The sequence below is a fragment of the Thamnophis sirtalis genome, unplaced genomic scaffold (assembly GCF_051295495.1).
Source record: "Thamnophis sirtalis isolate CommonGarterSnake01/CBP01778 unplaced genomic scaffold, rThaSir2_p1.2 scaffold_7, whole genome shotgun sequence".
NCBI lineage: Eukaryota > Metazoa > Chordata > Lepidosauria > Squamata > Natricidae > Thamnophis > Thamnophis sirtalis.
In genome coordinates, this window is record NW_028261387.1 from 92,599,960 (window position 1) to 92,621,149 (window position 21,190).

General features: G+C 48.7%; 1 protein-coding gene across 1 annotated transcript in view; it reads left to right on the forward strand.

The window, feature by feature from the left end:
- Window positions 1–8,186: 8,186 nt before the first annotated feature.
- The window catches only part of SAMD10 (sterile alpha motif domain containing 10), a 46,704-nt gene continuing 33,700 nt past the window's right edge, over window positions 8,187–21,190 (forward strand). Inside the window, exon 1 of the mRNA XM_087720846.1 lies at window positions 8,187–8,325. Within this exon, the coding sequence (XP_087576972.1) occupies window positions 8,295–8,325 (31 nt within the window). The 5' untranslated portion in view covers window positions 8,187–8,294. The remainder of the gene's footprint in view (window positions 8,326–21,190) is intronic.

The window sequence follows — 21,190 nt, forward strand, 5'->3', positions numbered from 1 at the left end:
TGTTGGTGGAGAAGAAGAGAAGGGCCGAGGGAGGGGCTTGCTAGGCTTTGTATAACCTGTTCAGCCCCACCTCTCTGTTTCCTGTTCCTGTGTAAGAAATGTATTCTGATTGGTTGTCAGACTCCCATGGGGCCATGCAGGGGCTACTCTCTAGGCTGTGTTTTGAATCCAGGTATGGATGAGTTCTCAGATGCCATGTGGTCAGTTGAGTAAAGTTCCAACATTCCTTCCCCCCTGCAGCTGCAGTGGAGAAGTCTTTATTATGTAAAGTGGACTGGCCTGGCCTTCTCAATGGCCTATTGACAAAGTGGGGATGGGCAGGAAGCTACAGGCAACTATCCTGTCTTTTAAAACATGTTTCTTTTCATATCCAGAGAAATAGCCTGCCTTTTCGATATTTCCCACGATATTTCATTTTTCTGGGAGAAGGCTGGATGATAACTTCCCACAAAGGGAAAGGTTCCCCTCGCACATATTCAAGGAATTCTATCTAATTTCCTTTTTAACTTTTGTAATGTGTGTTTTTTTTTAATGTTGTACGCCGCCCTGAGTCCTTTGGGAGAAAGGCGGCATATAAATCCAATAAACAAACAAACACATATGTGCTAGTCGTTCCCGGCTCTAGGATGGGTGGTGCTCCTCTCCGTTTCAAAGCCGAAGAGCCAGCGCTGTCCGAAGACGTCTCCGTGGTCATGTGGCCGGCAAGACTAAAGGCCAAAGGCCAGGGGTGGGTTCCGGCGGGCAAATACTGCCAGTTTGCTCGTGGGTGCGCTGCAGGTATATGCACAGTATAATAAAAATTGTTGTGCGCATGTGCAGAAGCTATAAATGAGATGCGGGCGTCTACAGCATAGAGCTGGAAGGGACCTTGGTGGTCTTCTAGTCCAACCCCCTGCTCAAGCAGGAGACCCTATACCAGGGACGGCAAACCATATGGCATGCATGTCACAGGTGGCGCGCAGAGCCATTTGTTAGGGCACGCGTGGCGTTGCCCTGTCAGCTCCAGCGTGCATGTGTGCGCTGGCCAGCTGACTTTGGCCTTCTTTTTCGGCTGTTTTTCACCCTCTGGAGCTTTCCCTGAAGCCTCCGGAGAGCAAAAAATGGCCCTATGGACAAACCGGAAGTCACCATTCCCGAACTTCCGGGATGGGGTGGGGGGGTCACATGCATAACATTATGGGTGTGGGTACACCTGTGCACAACCCCCCCTGCACTCCCACCACTTGTAGCACGTGATCCGAACAAGCTTAGCAATCACTGTCTTATACCATTTCAGACAAATGGCTGTCCAGCATCTTCTTAAAGACTTCCAATGTTGGGGCATTCACAACTTCTGGAGGCAATTTCTGTTCCACTGGTTCATTGTTCTCACTGTCAGGAAGTTTCTCCTCGGTTCTAAGCTGCTTCTCTCCTTGATTAGGAGCCAAGGTGGCGCAGTGGTTAAATGCAGCACTGCAGGCTACTGCTAGATCAGCAGGTCAGCGGTTCAAATCTCACCGGCTCAGGGTTGACTCAGCCTTCCATCCTTCCGAGGTGGGTAAAATGAGGACCCAGATTGTTGGGGGCAATATGCTGACGCTCTGTAAACCGCTTAGAGAGGCCTGAAAGGCCTATGAAGCGGTATATAAGTCTACTGCTATTGCTATTGCTACTGCTATTGATTAGTTTCCACCCATTGCTTCCTGTTCTACCCTCAGGTGCCTTGGAGAATAGCTTGACTCCTTCTTCTTTGGGGAAGCCCCTGAGATATTGGAAGGCTGCTATCATGTCTCCCCTGGTCCTTCTTTTCATTAAACTAGACATACCCAGTTCCTGCAACCATTCTTCATATGTTTTAGTCTCCAGTCCCCTAATCCTCTTTCTTGCTCTTCTCTGCATTCTTTCCAGAGTCTCCACATCTTTTCTACATCGTGGCCACCAAAACTGGATGCCGTATTCCAAGTGTGGCCTTCCCAAGGCCTTATAAAGTCGTATTAACGCTTCACGTGATCTTGATTCTCTCCCTCTGTTGATGCAGCCTAGAACTGTATTGGCTTTTTTGGCAGCTGCCGCACACGGCTGGCTCCTATTTAAATGGTTGTCCACTAGGACTTCCTTCCCTCCTTTCTTCCTTCCCTCCTTCCTTCCTTCCCGTAACATCTGGAGCCGCCAGAAATCCAAAGAACAAGGTTCAAATGAATTGTGGTTAGCTTAGCCTAGTGACCCATTGCTTCTTGTTCTACCCTCAGGTGCTTTGGAGAATAGCTTGACTCCCTCTTCTTCCTAACAAGACTCTCAAATATTGGAAGACTTCTATGTATTTAAACAAATTTCACTTGTCCAATTTTTGCACTACCTCCTTTGATTTACAGTAAAAAAAAACAAAAAAACAACTGGAGCATTACTGTTATTCCACTGTGAATTTTTGTTATGTGTGTTTCCGTGCAAACGGATACAACTCCCCCCCACCCTTCTGTTAAACTTTCTTCTTTAAAATTTGTCTAAGGGGTATTTTGACATTGGCATCACCAGGGAATGGACATAAAAAGAGATACAATATAGAGGTAGTCCTCAACTTACAACAACAATTGAGGCCAATATTTATATTGCTAAGTGAAAACATTCGCTAAGTGAGCTTGGGGCCATTTGTACGACCTTGCTAGCCGCAGTTGTTAAGTGAATCACCAGAGTTGTTAAGTTATTAAGCCGGTTGTTATCTGAATCTGGCTTCCCAAATTGACTTTGCTTATCAAAAGGTCACAAAAGTGATAAAATGACCCCAGGATTCTTCAACCCGTCATAAATACGAGCCAGTTGCCAAGCGTCTGGACACAGGACCCTGTAGCTGCTGCAACAGGGTGAGAAATAGTCATGTCCCTTTTTTCAGTCCTTTCTAACTTTGGGTTTTTTTATTAATTTTTATTTTAAACACATAAACACATCAACAGAAACAAGCACATAACTTAAAAACAACATAGGAACAAGAAGTCCCATCGTATATCATACAGCAGTTCCGAATCGGTTTCTTTGCAGTTAGTGTTTTCCCTTCTATACATTTCTATCCTGCATTCATAATCTCGTTATTCATTATCCATTTTTATATACAATTCTTTATTCATTTATACTTAGCTACTTATGACCAAGTATTATTTACCTATATTGTGCTTTATATTTTTACTATCATTTATTCTCTTACATACAGCTATAGGTATACATTCACATAGTTATTCTTTCTCTTTACCATTCTTATATTATTTTTATTCCATTTAAAAGGTTATAAGGTATAGTTTGGAATGCTTTGTTTACCATCCTTCGCACCTGCTATGACAAAGTTAGTCCTTTCTAACTTTGAATGGCCACTAAAAATGACTGTAAGTTGAAATCTACCCCTAGAAATATTTTAATTTTCTAGAATTGGTCAAAGGGGAAATACGGTAGTCTGAGGTTATTTGTAAGTACTAATTACTTAATTTTATTAACCAAAAATGCATGAGCTGCAGGCAGCCAAGCCACGGAGCAGACTGTGCGCCATGCACGGGTGCCACACGGTGTGGTATGCTGCCCGGGAGGTCAGGAGTGATTGTGTGGGGTGGGCGGGGTGACCAGGCAGGTGGGGCGAAGGAGCGGCAACCTGGCAGGGCGGGCAGGACGAGCGAGTGGCAACTGGGCAGAGGGGCAAGCGAGCAGTGACTGGGCAGGGGGCGCGGCCAGCCAGAGGTCGCTACCAGTTGGACGAACCAGGCCCAAGTTCCCCTAACGGTTCGCCTGAACCGATGCGAACCGGCTGAATTCCACTTCTGAGCTGTACTTTAAAATTAGCTTCAAGTTTATATGCTTGTGTGAGCATTGCTGGCCAGGGAATTCTGCGGATTGAAGCCCACACTTTTTAAAGTGCGCGAGGTTAAGCAACACAGCACTAAACGGGCCTGTTTTGTTAACACTAGAGATCTCCGTCGCCGAAGCTAGGTGGCAGCGCCTAGTTCACCTTGGATATTCTTCATTTCATTCATTTCATTTCATTCATTTCATTTCAGAGATTAAGATTAAAAAGAATTATTAAAAACAATGAGACACAACAAAGTTAAAAAGGAACACAACAATCACCCAATCAGAAGGGGCTGGACCTCAATTAAGGGGTCAACAGCCCCAGGCCTGCCGGAAAAGCCTGGTTTTAATGGCTTTGCGAAAGGCCATGAGAGTGGGCAGGGCCCGGATCTCTGGGGGCATCTCATTCCATAGGGCCGGAGCGGCAACAGAGAAGGCCCTACTCCTAGGCGTCGCCAGCCGGAATTGTCCCGCTGAAGGCACCCGGAGAAGGCTCACCCTGTGCGATCTTATTGGTCTGAGGGAGGTATGTGGCAGAACACGGTCTCGCAGATTCTTAGAACCCTGGTTAGGATTTGGACAAGAGGCCACCTGGAAATCTCGCCTGGAAAGTTAAAATGAGGGGAGTGGGCACTAGATGGAGACAGGAGAACAAAGAAAAAGAAGAGGGGGGAAATTTAAAAATGGGTCTAACCGTAAAAAAAAAATTTAACAATGTCCTGCCCTGTTCTCAGAAACACATAAGAGCCGAGGTGGCGCAGTGGTTAGGGTGCAGTACTGCAGGCCACTTCAGCTGACTGTGATCTGCAGTTCAGCGGTTCAAATCTCACCGGCTCAAGGTCGACTCAGCCTTCCATCCTTCCGAAGGGTGGGTGAAATGAGGACACAGACTGTGGGGGCAATTTGCTGATTCAATTTGCTAAAAAATCTGTAAACTGCTTAGAGAGGGCTGAAAGCTCCATGAAGCGATATATAAGTCTAATAAATAGATAGATAGATAGATGATAGATAGATAGATAGATAGATAGATAGATAGATAGATAGATAGATAGATAGATAATTTATTTATATCTTTATAGGAGGATTTTTCCCTTATTGCCCCCCAGACATCTGGGACTTGAGTTCCCAAGGCTGCGCTGGCTGGGGATTAGGGGGTCCAGGATACCCAATTGGCCAGAGGTAACCCCATTGGGAAAGGCTTACTGGTGTATCACACAAGCAGCCGAAGGAATCCCATGGCCTCCCTTGGATAACCATTTGTCTGAAGTGGTTCAGGGTTTCCTGTCTAAGCAGCGGGTTAGACTAGAAGACCTCCAAGGTCCCTTCCAACTGTGTTGTTATTCTAAATCCTAAAGTTAAAATTCCTTCTCGTCACCCAGCCAAATAAACCCGAAGCTAAGAAGGGGAGGCGGATTCCCACAACACCTGAAAACCACCAGCTAACCCCATCTGGTTTAGTGCCTCGGCTGAAGCAGCCAGCAGATGCTTCATCGCCAAGCAGCGGGGCGAGGAAGGGTTCCCCAGCTGACCCATAGAGCCCCCCCCCCCCCAAGTCTACTCAGCCCTGGCGCCTGTGGCCTACAGGTGTAGCTCTCGCCTCACAATCAGGAGGTTGTGAGTTCGATCCAGGTAACGGCAGATGTACGGTCTCCTGCTTGGGCAGGGGGTTGGACTAGATGACCTGCAAGGTCCCTTCCAACTCTGTTAATCTGTTAATGCCTTGCGAGGATGCCCGCCAAGTGCGATTTCCCCCCGAAATGCAGCGCAACCTAGGCTCGCCTCCCGGAAGGTTGGACAGAGACGGGGCAGATCGGCAAAAGCATCTGGGCGAGAAGGGGAAGCGGGGTAGGCGCAGAAGAGGCCCTTGCTGCAAAGGTGGCGAGCCAGATTCTCGCACCCAGGTAAGGAGCCACATTTGCCTGGAATTGCCGCTGGGGAAGGGACGTGGTGGCTCAGTGGCTAAGATGCTGAGCTTGTCGATCAGAGAGGTCGGCAGGTCGGCGGTTCGAATCCAAGCGTCGCAAGCGTGGCACGACAAAACCGCGCTCGACTAAAGCGCGCCCGATTAAACCGCGTCGCTGACATCATCAGCAGGGCGACAACAGCCAGCGCAGAGAAAGAAGGGCGCTTTAAATAGCGCTTTGAAAGCAAGCCGATTCAAGTTAAAGTAAGGGTTAGGTTTAGGGTTAGGTTTAGGTTTAGGGTTAGGTTAAGGGTTAGGTTAAGGGTTAGGGTTAGGGTTAGGTGTTAATTTTAGGTTTAGCGTTTACAGCGTGCTTTTTTCTCCGCGCTGTTGTCGCGCTGTGATGACGTCAGCTACGCGGTTTCGTCGAGCGCCCTTTAGTCGAACGCGGTTTTGTGGTGGAACCATCACAGAGTGAGCTCCCTTTACTTGTCCCAGCTTCCGTCAACCTAGCAGTTCGAAAGCACGTAAAAAATGCAAGTAGAAAAATAGGGGCCACCTTTGGTGGGAAGGGAACAGCGTTCCATGTTTAGTCATGCCGGCCACATGACCACGGAGACGTCTTCGGACAGCGCTGGCTTTGAAACGGAGATGGGCACTGCCCCCTAGAGTCGGGAACGACTATCACATCTGTGTGAGGAGCACCTTTATGTATATGTATATGTATAAGGGACACAATAGCTCAGTGGCTAAGATGCTGAGCTTGTCAATCAGAAAGGTTGGCAGTTCAGCAGTTCGAACCCCTAGCGCCACGTCATAGAGTGAGCTCCCGTGACTTGTCCCAGCTTCTGTCAACCTAGCAGTTTGAAAGCAGGTAGAAAATGCAAGTAGAAAAATAGGAACCACCTTTGGTGGGAAGGTCACAGCGTTCCCTGCACCTTTGGCTTTTACTTCGGACAGCGCTGGCTCTTCGACTTTGAAACGGAGATGAGCAACGCCCCCTAGAGTCGGGAACGACTAGCTCATATGTGTGAGAGGAACCTTTACCTTTACGTATATGTATATGTATAAGGGACACAATAGCTCAGTGGCTAAGATGCTGAGCTTGTCAATCAGAAAGGTTGGCAGTTCAGCAGTTCGAACCCCTAGCGCCACGTAACGGAGTGAGCTCCCGTGACTTGTGCCAGCTTCTGTCAACCTAGCAGTTCGAAAGCACGTAAAAAGTGCAAGTAGAAAAATAGGAGCCACCTTTGGTGGGAAGGTAACAGCATTTTGTGCACTTTAGTCCTGCCGGCCACATGACCACGGAGACGTCTTCGGACAGCGCTGGCTCTTCGGCTTTGAAACAGAGATGAGCACAGCCCCCTAGACTACCATATATGTGCAAGGGGAACCATTACCTTTACAGATGTGTATATGTAAGTGTATAAGCGACGCGGTGGCTAAGATGCTGAGCTTGTCAATCAGAAAGGTCAGCAAGTTGACGGTTCGAATCCCTAGCACTGCATAACGGAGTGAGCTCCCGTGACTTGTGCCAGCTTCTGCCCAACCGAGCAGTTCGAAAGCAGGTAAAAAATGCAGGTGGAAAAAGAGGAGCCACCTTTGGTGGGAAGGGAACAGTGTTTTGTGCACCCTCGGCATTGAGTCCTGCCAGCCACATGACCACAGAGACGTCTCCGGGCAGCGCTGGCTCTTCGGCTTTGAAACGGAGATGAGCACCGCCCCCTAGAGTCGGGAACGAATAGCACACATGTGTGCGAGAGGAACCTTTACCTTACATTTACCTTATCTATAGGTGTAAAATATACACAGACACAGGTCTCTGGAATTTTGGATCGGGCTGCCCTGTGGCCCATCCTGAACCAGGCAAGCAAAAAGCCAAGGAGATCATTTGATGCAGTCAATCGTGGTTGGTTTTTCTGTGGCTTAGGGTTAGGAAAGACCAGCACATCTGGGCGAGGGGAACCTTTCCCTTTCCCGTCTCCCTGCCTCTTTTCCCCTTAGTCGCATCGTTGCAGGCCCGCTCGGGATGATTCTCACTCTCAGCTCGCCTTGCCCGGCTCGGGCACCGCCCCGCCGGCGGCGTCTCCCGCTGGAGCAGAGCTTGCAAGGCGGCTTTGGGGTGTATGTGTGTGTGTGTGTCCGGCCTTTTGTCCGCCAGCCGCCGCGGGAGAAGGCGTCGTCGTCCGTTCCGTGCTCGGTATAGGGCGGGTAGGAGAGGCCGAGGCCGCACGGGTGACCTTGCGGGGATGCGGGGCGGGCGGGGGGAGAGGCAGACAGACAGTCTCCGGCGCGGCGAGGCTTAAGAGCTTGGAAGCCGGGAGGAGGAGGAGGAGGCGGCGGCGGAGAAGGGCGGCTAGCAGCCCCGGTCCAAAGTCCGCCCAACTCCGGCGAGGCGAGTGGCCGCCCCCGCCCTCTCCTGCCCCGCCCTCCACGGACGTCTGGGGCGCCGGGCGGTCGTCGGAAAGACACCGCCAGCCAGCCAGCCAGGCAGCCGGCCGCTCGCTCGCTCGGATCCCGCTCCGCTCATCCTCCAGCCCATCCATCGAGGGAGCGCCGGGCGGAGGCGATGCGCGCGGGCTAAAGCATGAACTGCGGCGACGGCAACGAGATGGAGGGTAAGGGAGGCGTGTGCCGGACGGAGGGGCGGCGGGGAAGCGGCAGTCCCGGGCTCGGGATCGACCCAACGACCGTCTGGGTGGGGGGGGGAGAGAAAGGAGGGCATCGCGGCGTGAAATTGCGGGCTGGGGGGCCTTGAGGTCCCCGCCGATCCGCGCTCGGGGCTTGGTGGGGGCGCATCCTTTCTCCTTGCGGATCCTCTTGCCGAAGCGGCGGTTGCGATCGCCTGCAAGTTGCGGCGCGCATCTTAGGCGGTTCCAGCGTTGGAGAGAGAGAGAGAGAGACGGAGGGAGGTGGCGGAACACGACAAAAGGGGAAGGGAACAAAAGGCCGGGTGGGGAAGCGGTTGACAGATACGTGCGTGTGTCTGTGTGTGCGTGACACCACACCGCAGGATAGACTGCTCCAACCTAATCAGCGGGGAGATCCTCTTGAACTCCCCAACCCATGCTCCCCAAGCCCTCCAGCCGGGTGTGGGGAAAACACCTATTAATAAGCCCGACAGATTTGGGGGAGAGGAGGAGGAGGAGGAAGGGGCGTCCTTGGAGGGGAAAGGGGGGAGGAATGGGCTTAGGGAGACGCGGTGGGCAATATAATGGGGAGCAGGCTTGGTAAGCAGGAGTAGTGGCGGTCGGTTTCTCTCCCCCCCCCCCCACGCACACACACACCCGTTCGGTTCAGGTGGATGGGTGGAATAGCGGAGATCTCGACGCCCCCTCCCCATATTGGATGAAAGACCCCCCCACTCGGCGTCCCCCTTTCGGTTTTGACTTCTCCGGAGTTCGTGAGGTCGTCTCTTAAGCAGGGGGAGAATTTGGGAGGGGGGGCGACCGTGCGTCTTCTCACCCTCCTTAAAAAAGAGGGTTCATCGAATGAATAAGAAAAGCCCCCCCCCCTTCTTACTGCGATGGTTTCAACGCTGTGCAAGGTGCATCAAACCGGTGCCTGATCCGGTTTTCTCCCAAAAGGGAGCGAGGTTTTGCCCTTGTCTAAATTCTGGATTAAACAGGGAGAGGTTACCGGTTGAACGGCTGCTTTGCAAACCGAAGCCTCCTTTTCTTTCTTTCTTTTCTTTCTTTCTTTCTTTCTTTCTTTCTTTCTTTCTTTCTTTCTTTCTTTCCTTTTTTCTTTCCTTCCTTCCTTCCTTCCTTCCTTAACCAAAGGAGCAAACAAACGTGTTGAAGGATTCCTCTTTAGCGGCGTCACTGACTTGCCGTGAAGGTGACTCTCGTTTTATGCAGCCGCTTCACAGATTTGCCTTAAAGAGTTTGATCCGGCATGTAACCAACTTACTGAAAACAGGACCTGCCTTTGCCAGAACCCTGGCGTGTAAATTTTAGCATGCTGGGAAATACTACCGCTCCCCCCCCCCAAAAAAAAGGGAGGGAATGAGACTGACGATTGAAATGAGAACGATCTTGCAAGAGAGAGAGAGTGAGAAAGAGAAGAGAGAGAGAAAAGAGAGAGAGATGAGGTAGAGAGAAAGAGAGATGAGAGAGAAAAGAGAGATGAGAGAGAGAAAAAGAGAGGTGAGAGAGAGATGAGAGAGAAAGAGAGATGAGAGAGAGAGATGCGAGCGAGTGAGAAAGAGAGAGATGAGAAAGAGATGAGAGAGAGAGATGAGATGCAAGAGAGAGAGAGATGAGAGAGAGAAAAGTGAGAGATATGAGATAGAGAGAAAGAGAGATGAGAGAGAAAAGAGAGATGAAAGAGAGAGATGAGAGAGAAAAGGAGAGGTGAGAAAGAGATGAGAGAGAAAGACAGATGAGAGAGAGAGAGAGATGAGATGCAGGAGAGAGAAAGAGATGAGAGAGAGAAAAGAAAGATGAGATGAGAGAGAGATGCGAGAGAAAGAGAGATGAGAGAGAGATGAGAGAGGAGAAATAGATGAGAGAGAGAAAAGAGAGATGAGATGAGAGAGAAAGATAAGAGAGAGAGAGGTGAGAGAGAGAGAGAAAGAGAGAGATGAGAAAGAGAGATGAGAGAGAGAAAAGAGAGAGAAAAGTGAGAGATATGAGATAGAGAGAAAGAGATGAGAGAAAAGAGATATGAAAGAGAGAGATGAGAGAGAAAAAGAGAGGTGAGAAAGATGAGAGAGAGAGATGAGATGCAAGAGAGAGAAAGAGAGATGAGAGAGAGAGATGAAATGCAAGAGAGAGAAAGAGATGAGAGAGAGAAAAGAAAGATAAGATGAGAGAGAGAGATGCGAGAGAAAGAGAGATGAGAGAGAGAGATGAGAGAGAGAAGAGAAATAGATGAGAGAGAAAAGAGAGATGAGATGCAAGAGAAAGAGATAAGAGAGAGAGAGGTGAGAGAGAGAGAGAAAGAGAGAGATGAGAAAGAGAGATAAGAGAGAAAAGAGAGAGAGAAAAAAATGTTATTCGGAGGAGTAGGCAGGCTTCCTTAAGATTTATTCTTAAGTCTTTTGCTCCTAATTAGAGCAACAGGACAGTGGGACAGCTCATTCGCAGCCCTGCCCAACTAATTCCAGTTGATTTCAACAGGATTTGTTGCCAAGAGCCAGCACTGCAGCCTTAGCCCGAAACCGGCCCCTGTTAAGTATATTTGCAGGAACTTAGATCCCACTAAGAAAAAAAAAAAAAAGCTGCATTTTGAGCAATCTGAAAACCTGCCCAAATCCTCTGCTCTGGGAATGAAGAGTGCAGAGAGGAGCAACAAAGAGGATTAGGGGACTGTTGGCAGGAACTGGGTATGTCGGATTTAATGAAAAGAAGGACTAGGGGAGTCATGATAGCAGTCTTCCAATATCTCAGGAGTTGCCACAGAGAAGGTGGAGTCAAACTATTCTCCAAGGCACCTGAGGGTAGAACAAGAAGCAATGGGTGGAAACTAATCAAGGAGAGAAGCAACCTAGAATTCAGGAGAAACTTCCTAACAGAGAGTACAATTAATCCGTGGAACAACTTCCCTCCAGAAGTTGTGAATGCTCCAACACGGGAAGTTTTAAGAAAAGATTGAACAACCATTTGTCTGAAAGGATATAGGTTTCCTGCCTGTGGAGGGGGTTGGACTAAAAGACCTCTAAGGTCCCTTCCAACTCTGTTATTCTGTATTCTGTATCTCCAGCTGGTAATGGGGTAAAAACTCATATATTCATGGGTTCAGTGCACTCGACTGAAACAACCTAAATGGGATCGGAATCCCATTTTCACCAAGGAGGGATATTTCTTTTGCACCTGATGTAATCTTCAGGATATTCCATCTAGTGGCTACATTCACACATTTCTGTAGGTTTTGGAACAAACGGCTTTTCTGAATGTTCATGTGCATCTTATTACACTGGCTAAGCCACGGAATAACCAACCACGATTTACTGCATCAAATGATCTCCTTGGCTTTTTGCTTGCCTGGTTCAGGATGGGCCACAGGGCAGTCCGATCCAAAATTCCAGAGACACGTGTGTCTGTGTATATTTACACCGATAGATAAGGTAAATGTAAGGTAAATGTTCCCCTCGCACATATGCGCTAGTCATTCCCGACTCTAGGGGGCGGTGCTCATCTCCGTTTCAAAGCTGAAGAGCCAGCGCTGTCCGAAGACGCCTCCGTGGTCATGTGGCCGGCAGGACTCAATGCCAAAGGCTCACAGAACACTGTTTCCTTCCCACCAAAGGTGGTTCCTATTTTTCTACTTGCATTTACGTGCTTTCGAACTGCTAGGTTGGCAGAAGCTGGGACAAGTAGCGGGAGCTCACTCCGTTACGCGGCGCTAGGGATTCGAACCGCCGAACTGCCAACCTTTCTGATTGACAAGCTGAGCTTCTTAGCCACCGAGTAACCGTGTCCCTTTTTACACTGCATTAATATAGGTAGGCCTCTAATTAGAACCATTTGTTTAGCAAACATTTGATTTTACAATAATACTGAAAGAAGTGACTTAAGGCCGGTCCTCACACTTACAACGGTTGCAACATCCCTATGGTCAGTATCAAAATTTGGACATTTGGCAACCGGCTTGTTTTAATGATGGTTGCGGCATTCCTGAGGTCGGAGGTGATCCCCGTTGGCAACCTTTTCCAGCCAGTTTAAAACAAGCCAAGTCAATAATAAGGGAAACCGAATTCGCTTAACGACTGCCTGATTCATTTAACTACTGCAGTGATTGGCTTGAGAAAGGGGTCGTGAAATTGAGCACGGCTCACTTAATAATCGCCTTACTTAATAATGGGAATTCTGGTTCCAACGGTGGTCGTAATTCATGGATTGCTCATCCTTTGGCTGACTAGTGCATTCTGATTCATGGATTGATTGATTGATTGATTGACAGCATACTTGCAAGGCGATTGGTGGTGTTCTTGTACAGCTCTCTCACTTGAGTCTTTAAAATCTTACACAACTGTGTTGCGTTCACACCCAACGCCAACCAAAAGTGGGAACGCTCGGTTTTGGCTCTGCCTGCCAGATTTGTGAAACACAATCGTGCGCGGGTGCTTGCGTGCTCACTTTGGATGAGAGGTGTGACTCAAATCTACTATGCCTCGCTCAACAAACCGTGTTTAAAAACAGCTCAGTGCCGCTTGGATTCTTGACGGAGCAGCGTCAAGAAAAGCCAAAAGGGGAAAATCGATAAGGAGGAATGTTTGGGTTGCACAAAGCCAGTCGACTGGGGGAAAGTCTTAGGAGGCTTTAAATCCCGCTCCCATTAAATTCTCAGCCGAGCAGAAAGAGATTCTCTGCCAGATACGATGAAAAGGGGCGCTGGGTCCGTATGTTAGGAGAGAAAACCAGGCACCGCGCAGCTTTATTTTATTTTTTTTTCTTTTCTGCATTGGCAGTTCTCGTCAGGCCTGGGGATAAGGATTCCTACCCCGCCCGAATGTTGTATGCATGTTGTTCATTATTTTATTATGTGTTGTTGTCTCAATGTTGTATTTCCCCCTTCCCTGGTTTTCTGTGAGCCGCCCTGAGTCCCCTCAGGGAAAAGGGCGGCCTACAAATGCAAATAAAACCTCTAAAACCTCTAAACCTCCAGCCCGATTCTCCTCCAGAAGTCACAGAATAACAGAGTTGGAAAGGACCTTGGAGGTCTTCTAGTCCAACCCCCTGCTCAAGCAGGAGACCCTCTACCAGGGATGGAGAACCTTTTCAGCACCGAGCGCCAAAACTGGAACGCTCGTGCATGAATGTGTATGTGCGCGCATGTGTGCACTGGAGCACCAAAAATCCAAAGACCAGCAAACATGGCTGTATTTTGGGCAGTTTTGGGCCATTTTCAGGCTGTTTGGGGGCTATTTTCAGGCTGTTTTTCGGGCCATTTTCAGGCCATTTTTAGGGGCATTTTCACGCTGTTTTTCAGGCCATTTCCAGGCTGTTTTTTGGGGCCATTTTCCAGCTGTTTTTCAGGCCATTTTCAGGTTGTTTTTTGGGCCACTTTCCGGCTGTTTTTCAGGCCATTTCCAGGCTGTTTTTTTTGGGCCATTTTCACGCTGTTTTTGGGCCATTTCCAGGCTGTTTTTTGGGCCATTTTCCGGCTGTTTTTCGGGCCATTTTCACGCTGTTTTTCGGGCCATTTTCAGGCCATTTTTAGGGGCATTTTCACGCTGTTTTTCAGGCCATTTTCACGCTGTTTTTCGGGCTATTTTCACGCTGTTTTTCGGGCCATTTCCAGGCTGTTTTTCGGGCCATTTCCCAGCTGTTTTTGAGCCATTTTCCGGCTGTTTTTCAGGCCATTTCCAGGCTGTTTTTCGGGCCATTTCCCGGCTGTTTTTCGGGCCATTTCCAGGCTGTTTTTTGGGCCATTTTCAGGCTGTTTTTCGGGCCATTTCCAGGCTGTTTTGGGGCCATTTTCTGGCTGTTTTTCAGGCCATTTCCAGGCTGTTTTTTGGGCCACTTTCCGGCTGTTTTTTGGGCCATTTCCAGGCTGTTTTTCGGGCCATTTTCCGGCTGTTTTTCAGGCCATTTCCAGGTTGTTTTGGGGCCATTTTCCGGCTGTTTTTTGGCCATTTTCCGACTGTTTTTCGGGCCATTTCCAGGCTGTTTTTCGGGCCATTTTCATGCTATTTTTTGGACCATTTTCACGCTGTTTTGGGGGCATTGTAAGGCTGTTTTGGGGCCATTTCCAGGCTGTTTTGGGGAGCATTTTCAGGCTGTTTTTCGCGCTATTTTCAAGTCATTTGTTGGCCTGAAAAACAGCCTGAAAAGAGCCCCAAAATGGCCTTTTTTGTCCATTTATGTCTGTTTTTCTGGCCGTTGTCAGGCCATTTTCCGGTGCTCCAGCACCCATGAAGACCAGCTGGCCGGTGCACATTTGCGGCGCATCAGAACCCAGAAAAGCGGCTGGTGACGGTGCGCATGCCACAGAGAGGACTCTGCGTGTCATCCCCGGCATCATGCCTGCCATAGGTTCACCATCAGGGCCCTATGCCATTTCAGACAAATGCTCTTCCACTCTTTTTTCTTCTCCGCCCTCCAGGTCACGGTTTGCCCCAAAGGTGCTTTTTTTTCTCAAGAGGCAATTGGGCTTTCCGGTTTTTTCTTGGAAGACGTTTGGCTTCTCATCCGAGAGGCTCCTTCGGCTGGCAGGCATTGCCAGCTGTCTGCCAGGGGTATAAATCCTTCCATTCCCCACCTTCAAGTCAGAGCTGAAGAAGCTTCTTGGAAGAGAAGCGAAACGTATTCACAGGAAAACAATAAAGTCCAGTTTCCCCTTGAAAAAGCAGTCCTTAAAAGCTTCCAGTGATGGAGCAACCACAATTCCTGAATGCAGGTTGTTCCACTGAATAACCCTTCATACTGTCAGGAAATTCCTTCTCAGTTCTCAGTTGCTTCTCTCCTTGATTAGTTTCCACCATTGCTTCTTGTCCTACGCTTTGGAGAATAGCTTGACTCCCTCTTCTTTGTGGCAACCCCTGAAATATTGGAAGACCGTGGCACGACAAAACCGCGCTCAACTAAGCCGCGCCCGATTAAACCGCGTCACTGACGTCATCAACAGGGCGACAACAGCCAGCGTGGAGAAAGAAGGGCGCTTTAACTAGCGCTTTGAAAGCAAGCCGATTCAACTTAAGGTAAGGGTTAGGTTTAGGGTTAGGTTTAGGGTTAGGTTAAGGGTTAGGGTTAGGGTTAGGGTTAGGTTAAGGGTTAGGGTTAGAATTAGGTTTAGGGGTTAATTTTAGGTTTAGCATTTACAGCATGCTTCTGTCTCCCCGCTGTTGTCGCGCTGTTGATGATGTCAGCTACGCGGTTTCGTCGAGCGCGGTTTAGTCGAACGCGGTTTTGTGGTGGAACCTTGGAAGACTGCTATCATGTCTCCCCTAGTCCTTCTTTTCATTCAGCTAGAACTGTGACGGCAAACCTATGGCACGCATGCCAGGGGTGGCACGCAGAGCCTGTTCTGCTGGCACGCACGCCGTTGCCACCAGGTCAGATCTCCGTGGCGTTTCTTTGGTGAGATTCGGTTTCCCTGAAAACCACGAAACAGGAGCTCACGAAAGAAAGAAAAAATCTTACCTCTTGCCGTGCTGCTGGTGTTGGGATGCTCTGCGTCCCGCCAGTCAGCTGGTCTTTGGGGTTTATGCTCTCCTTGTGGCACATCCGCACATGTGCATGTTCGCGCATGTCAGTTTGAGTGCCTAAAAGGTTCGCCATCCACTCACTGGTGGGATTCAGCCAGTCCGCACCTATTTGGGAGAACCGGTTGGTAACTTTCTAAGTAGTTCAGAGAACCGGTTGTTGGAAGAAATTGTTTTTTCCCACTTTCCAGGGCTAATCCTGTAAGGAAGGCAGGAAGGAAAAATTCTGGTGTTGTTTCTAGCCTCAACTTTATTGACCTGCTTACAGAAATTGCCTCTCCGGTTAACCCTGATTACATTATAACAGCTAAGGCGAAGGGTTCACTGATAAATGCACGCTCGACAAAAGCGCGGCGACGAAACCGCAGCGAGAAAACCACGAGGTCAAAATCGCGCTGACAAATGCGCGGAAGCGCTCCGACAACACCAACTAATAACAACCTAATAACCCTAAACCTAAACCTAAACCTAACCCTAACCCCAACCCTAACCTTTACCTTAACTTAAATTGCGCTTTTTGGGGCCCGGTTTTGTCAGCGTGTTGTTGTGGGCGCGTTTATGACACCGCGGTTTTGCTTGCCCCGGTTTTGTCGGCGCGCTTTTGTCGAAGGCGAAGCGCCCATCGACCTGAGTGACCTTGAGTTGGCCACGCCCACCCAGTCACATGGCCACCGAGCCCCACCTACCCAGATGGTCATTAGGGCAGAGAACCGGTTGTTAAATTATTTGAATCCCACCACTGCATCCACTGATCTAGACCGACCCAATTACAGCAACCGTTCTTTGTAGGTTTTAGCCTGCAGTCCCTTGGTTGCTCTTCTCTGCCCTCTTTCTAGAGCCCATCCATTTAGTGACCAAACTTACAACAGCTGAATAAAGCGTGAGGACCAATCCTCACACTTACGACCATTGCAGCGTCCGTCGCTTCACCGGGATTCAGGCATTTGACAATCGTCACAGGGGTACGACGTTTGCAGTGTCCCGTGGTCACATGATCGCCGTTAAACGACACTCCTAGTGGGCTTCCGATAAGCAATATCGATGGGGAAGCCAGCAGGGAAGAGAAGAGCACAAGTTGCAGTCCTAGGATGCCTCACTTAATGACCACAGGGATCCACTTCACAGCCATGGCGAAAAAGGTTATAAATTAATACATGGTTGTGGGATGCAATGACTGTACGACTTAATGGCAGAATTTTCTCCTTGAAAATTGGGGATTATCAGTATTTCTATCTTACTGTTCATAGAGGAGCTCAAGGCTGCCCCCAACAATACAGGTGGTCCTCGACTTGCAACCAAAATTGAGCCCAAATTTTCTGTTGCTAAGCGAGGCAGTTATATGACCTTTCTTGCCACAGTTATTAAGTGAATCGCTGCAGTTGTTATACTCAGATGTTAAGTGAATCTGGCTTCCCCTTTGGCTTCGCTTGACCACAATTGTACCCAACTTTTCTGTTGTCAAGTGAGACAGTTGTTAAATGAGTTTTGCTCCATTTTACGACCTTTCTTGCCTCAATTGTGAATCACTGCAATTGATAAGTTTGTAACCTGGTCGTTAAGTGAATCCGGCTTCCCCATTGACTTTGCTTGTCGGAAGGTTGCAAAAAGGGGGAGGTCCCACGACCTTGGGACACAGCAACGGTCATAAATATGAAACCACTGACAAGCATCTGAATTGTGATCACACGATCAAAGGTCGTAACTGTGAAAAACGGTCATACGTCACTTTTTTCAGTGCCGTTGTAACTTTGAAAGGTCACTAAATGAACTGCTGTAAGTCGAGGACTACCTGTAGTGTTTCCCAATGATGGGACTGCCAGTGAAAGCACCCATTCGGGAGAATGGATTCACTTAACGACCGTGATGACTCACTTTATAACGAGCCATAAAGTCGAGCCCATTCATGTGGTGCCTCGACTTACAACTGCAACGACGCTTGTTTGAAACTCCAGACTCCATTATGGTCATAAATTGAAGACTTCTTGTGCTGGGTGCATCCCACTCTCAAAAATTGTGATTTGGGACTACAGAATTCCAGCTGCTTTCTCCAGGAGGAGCCTAATCTACCATTGGCCAATCAGGCACCAGCAGGGTGTGGCTTAGTCACTGCAACCAATCAGTGCTTGGATATGTTCTCTGTTGCCAGGCTTTAGTAGTGAGTCCCTGATGAGCAGACTTGCTGTTCTGCTCTTTCTCTTCACCTCTCTTTCTTGGAGGACTACGGAAGCAAAACAATTAAACAAAAACCCAGTTAATGAACTGAAATTAAATGTCTCCAAATAAATTTTGAGCAGGTGGCATCAGTTTAACCCTGTTAACTAGCTGGGGTTAGTTCAGCCCTCTGCAAGTAACCCTGATTCAATTAACAAGCCACCTATAGAGATTCCAATTCAATAAGATAGTGTTGTGGCCCACCAGCACAGCTGGCAGCAGATTCGGCCAGTGAGGAGGTTGGAGAGGAACATGGGCCAGTTCTAGAGTCTGGGGGGGGGGGGGGGGGGCTCTGATGAGGGCTCTGTGTTGGAGGCAGAGAGGGGGCCAGGGCCATCTGACAATTATCAGCTGCCTTCGGAGTCGGACATCAGTGAGGCAGAAGAACAGCTGGATCCTGTTCCCAGTGTGTGCATGCGCAGAGCTGCCAGAAGAAAAGAATAGCAATATAGCAATAGCAATAGCAGTTCGACTTATATACCGCTTCATAGGGCTTTCAGCCCTCTCTAAGCGGTTTACAGAGTCAGCATATTGCCCCCAACAATCCGGGTCCTCATTTTACCCACCTCGGAAGGATGGAAGGCTGAGTCAACCTTGAGCCGGTGAGATTTGAACCGCCGAACTGCAGTTAGCAGTCAGCTGAAGTGGCCTGTAGTACTGCACTCTAACCACTGCGCCACCTCGGCTCTTCTACCATATAACTCAGAAATCAGGGTCAACTTCAGTGGTGGGATTCAAACAAAATTTACTACCGGTTCTGTGGGCATGCTTTGGTGGGCGTGGCTTGGTGGGCATGGCAGGGAAAGGATACTGCAAAATTCCCATTCCAGTGGTGAGATTCATTTTTTTTTTTTACTACCGGTTCTGTGGGCGTGGCTTGGTGGGCAAGGCGTGGCTTGGTGGGCGTGGCAGGGGAAGGATACTGCAAAATCTCCATTCCCACCCTATTCCAGGGGAAGGATGCTGCAAAATCTCCATTCCCACCCCACTCTGGGGCCAGCCAGAGGTGGCATTTGCCGGTTCTTCAAACTACTCAAAATTTCCAATAACGGTTCTCTGAACTACTCAAAATTTCCACTATCGGTTCTCCAAACTACTCAAACTTTTCGCTACCAGTTCTCCAGAACCTGTCAGAACCTGCTGGATTTCACCCCTGCCGCATTCCCTCCCGATCAGCTGGGACTCGAGAGCCAGAGAATAGATGGGGGCAAAGCCAGTTAGAGGTGGTATTTACCGGTTCTCCGAACTACTCAAAATTTCCTCTGCCGGTTCTCCAGAACTGGTCAGAACCTGCTGAATACCACCTCTGGTTGACTTGGGAGTAAAATCACAGGAGGAAGGTGATTGGCCCCTCCCATAGGGAATAAAAGAGGAGCAAAAGGGAGTGGGCTTTTGCAAGAATCAATTTGTCCGTTTGGCTGTTAGATTCATTTTCAGGAGTGTGAAGATCTGTCCGTGAATCTCAGAGACTCTGTGCCCAGTCTTTCTTTGCATAGCATCCCATTTGGGAAACTATTGACGTGGCAGCTTTCCAAGCTAGATAAGGTCTGTAGTCATAAATACTCCTTTGAAAGACTGTTTGCCAGGCCTTGGCTGAAGGTGAATGAGAGGAATTCACATTCGTTTAGTAAAAGGGATTTTTTCGGGACAAGGACTCTGTGCTTTTTGGGGAAGCCTAGGCCAGAAAAGATACATAGGATTTTTAAAAACTAGGAGATTAGTAAACTACATCATTTCCCTCTCTTCCACTCTATTGTCAGTAAAGATGTCAATTGACTGGGAAATAAGGACAGATCGTCCTCAACTTACAAACTGCTCAGTGACGATTCAAAGTTATAAGGGCGCATTAATGGACCCGTCCTATGACTGTGTTGCACATTGAATTACGCTTGGCAACTGGCATGTACTTATGACAGTTGCAGTATCCCAGCGTCATGTGATCCCTTTTTGCGACCGTCTAACAAGCAAAGTCAATGAGGAAGCCAGATTCACTTAACGGCCACGTTGCTAATGTCATCTGTTAAGGGAACTGCCTGTTCTTTCATTTCCAACTAAACAAATTGATCAAAGTAATAATGAAAAGGAAGAGTCTCACCTACGCATAAATGGGAGATCTGGTTATAGATAGATGCGTTTCTCATTAAACATTATGCCGCCTCAACTAAAATGCAACAATTGTTTTGGATTATTTAGTCATGAAGAGGAAGGGGACTTTTGACATGATTAGAAACTCTTTCTGCTGAGCACATATTTCACAGTTGGGACTTTTAACACAGTAAAAGTCTGGGATTTCTTCCCATTTATGCGACTAAAACTTAAGGCACTAGACTGGAAACTAGGACACGGTGAGTTCTAGTCCAGCCTTAGATATGAAAATCAGCTGGGTGACTTTGGGCCAATCGCCAAGAGACGGGAAGTTCTAGTCCCGCCTTAGGCATGAAAGCTGACTGGATGACTGAGCCAATCACCAGGAGACGGGAAATTCTAGTACTATCTTAGGCATGAAGGCCAGTTGGGTGACTTTGGGCCAATCGCCAGGAGACGGGAAGTTCTAGTCCCGCCTTAGGCATGAAAGCTGACTGGATGACTTTGGGCCAATCGCCAGGAGACGGGGAGTTCTAGTCCCGCCTTAGGCATGAAAGCTGACTGGATGACTTTGGGCCAATCGCCAGGAGACGGGAAGTTCTAGTCCCGCCTTAGGCATGAAAGCTGACTGGATGACTTTGGGCCAATCGCCAGGAGACGGGAAGTTCTAGTCCCGCCTTAGGCATGAAAGCTGACTGGATGACTTTGGGCCAATCGCCAGGAGACGGGAAGTGGATCTGACTATTTGAGAGACCGCCTCCTGCCAATCACCTCCCTGCGTCCCATCAGATCGCACAGAGTAGGCCTCCTCCGAATTCCATCCGCCAGTCAGTGCCGACTGGCGACTACGCGGAGGAGAGCCTTCTCTGTTGCAGCTCCGACATTATGGAACAACCTCCCCGTGGAGATCCGTACCCTCACCACAGTCCAGGCCTTCCGCACAGCCCTCAAGATCTGGCTATCCCGTCAGGCCTGGGGATAGGATTATTTCTCACCCCGCCCGAATGTTGAGTGAATGTTGTATTTTTATGGTTTAA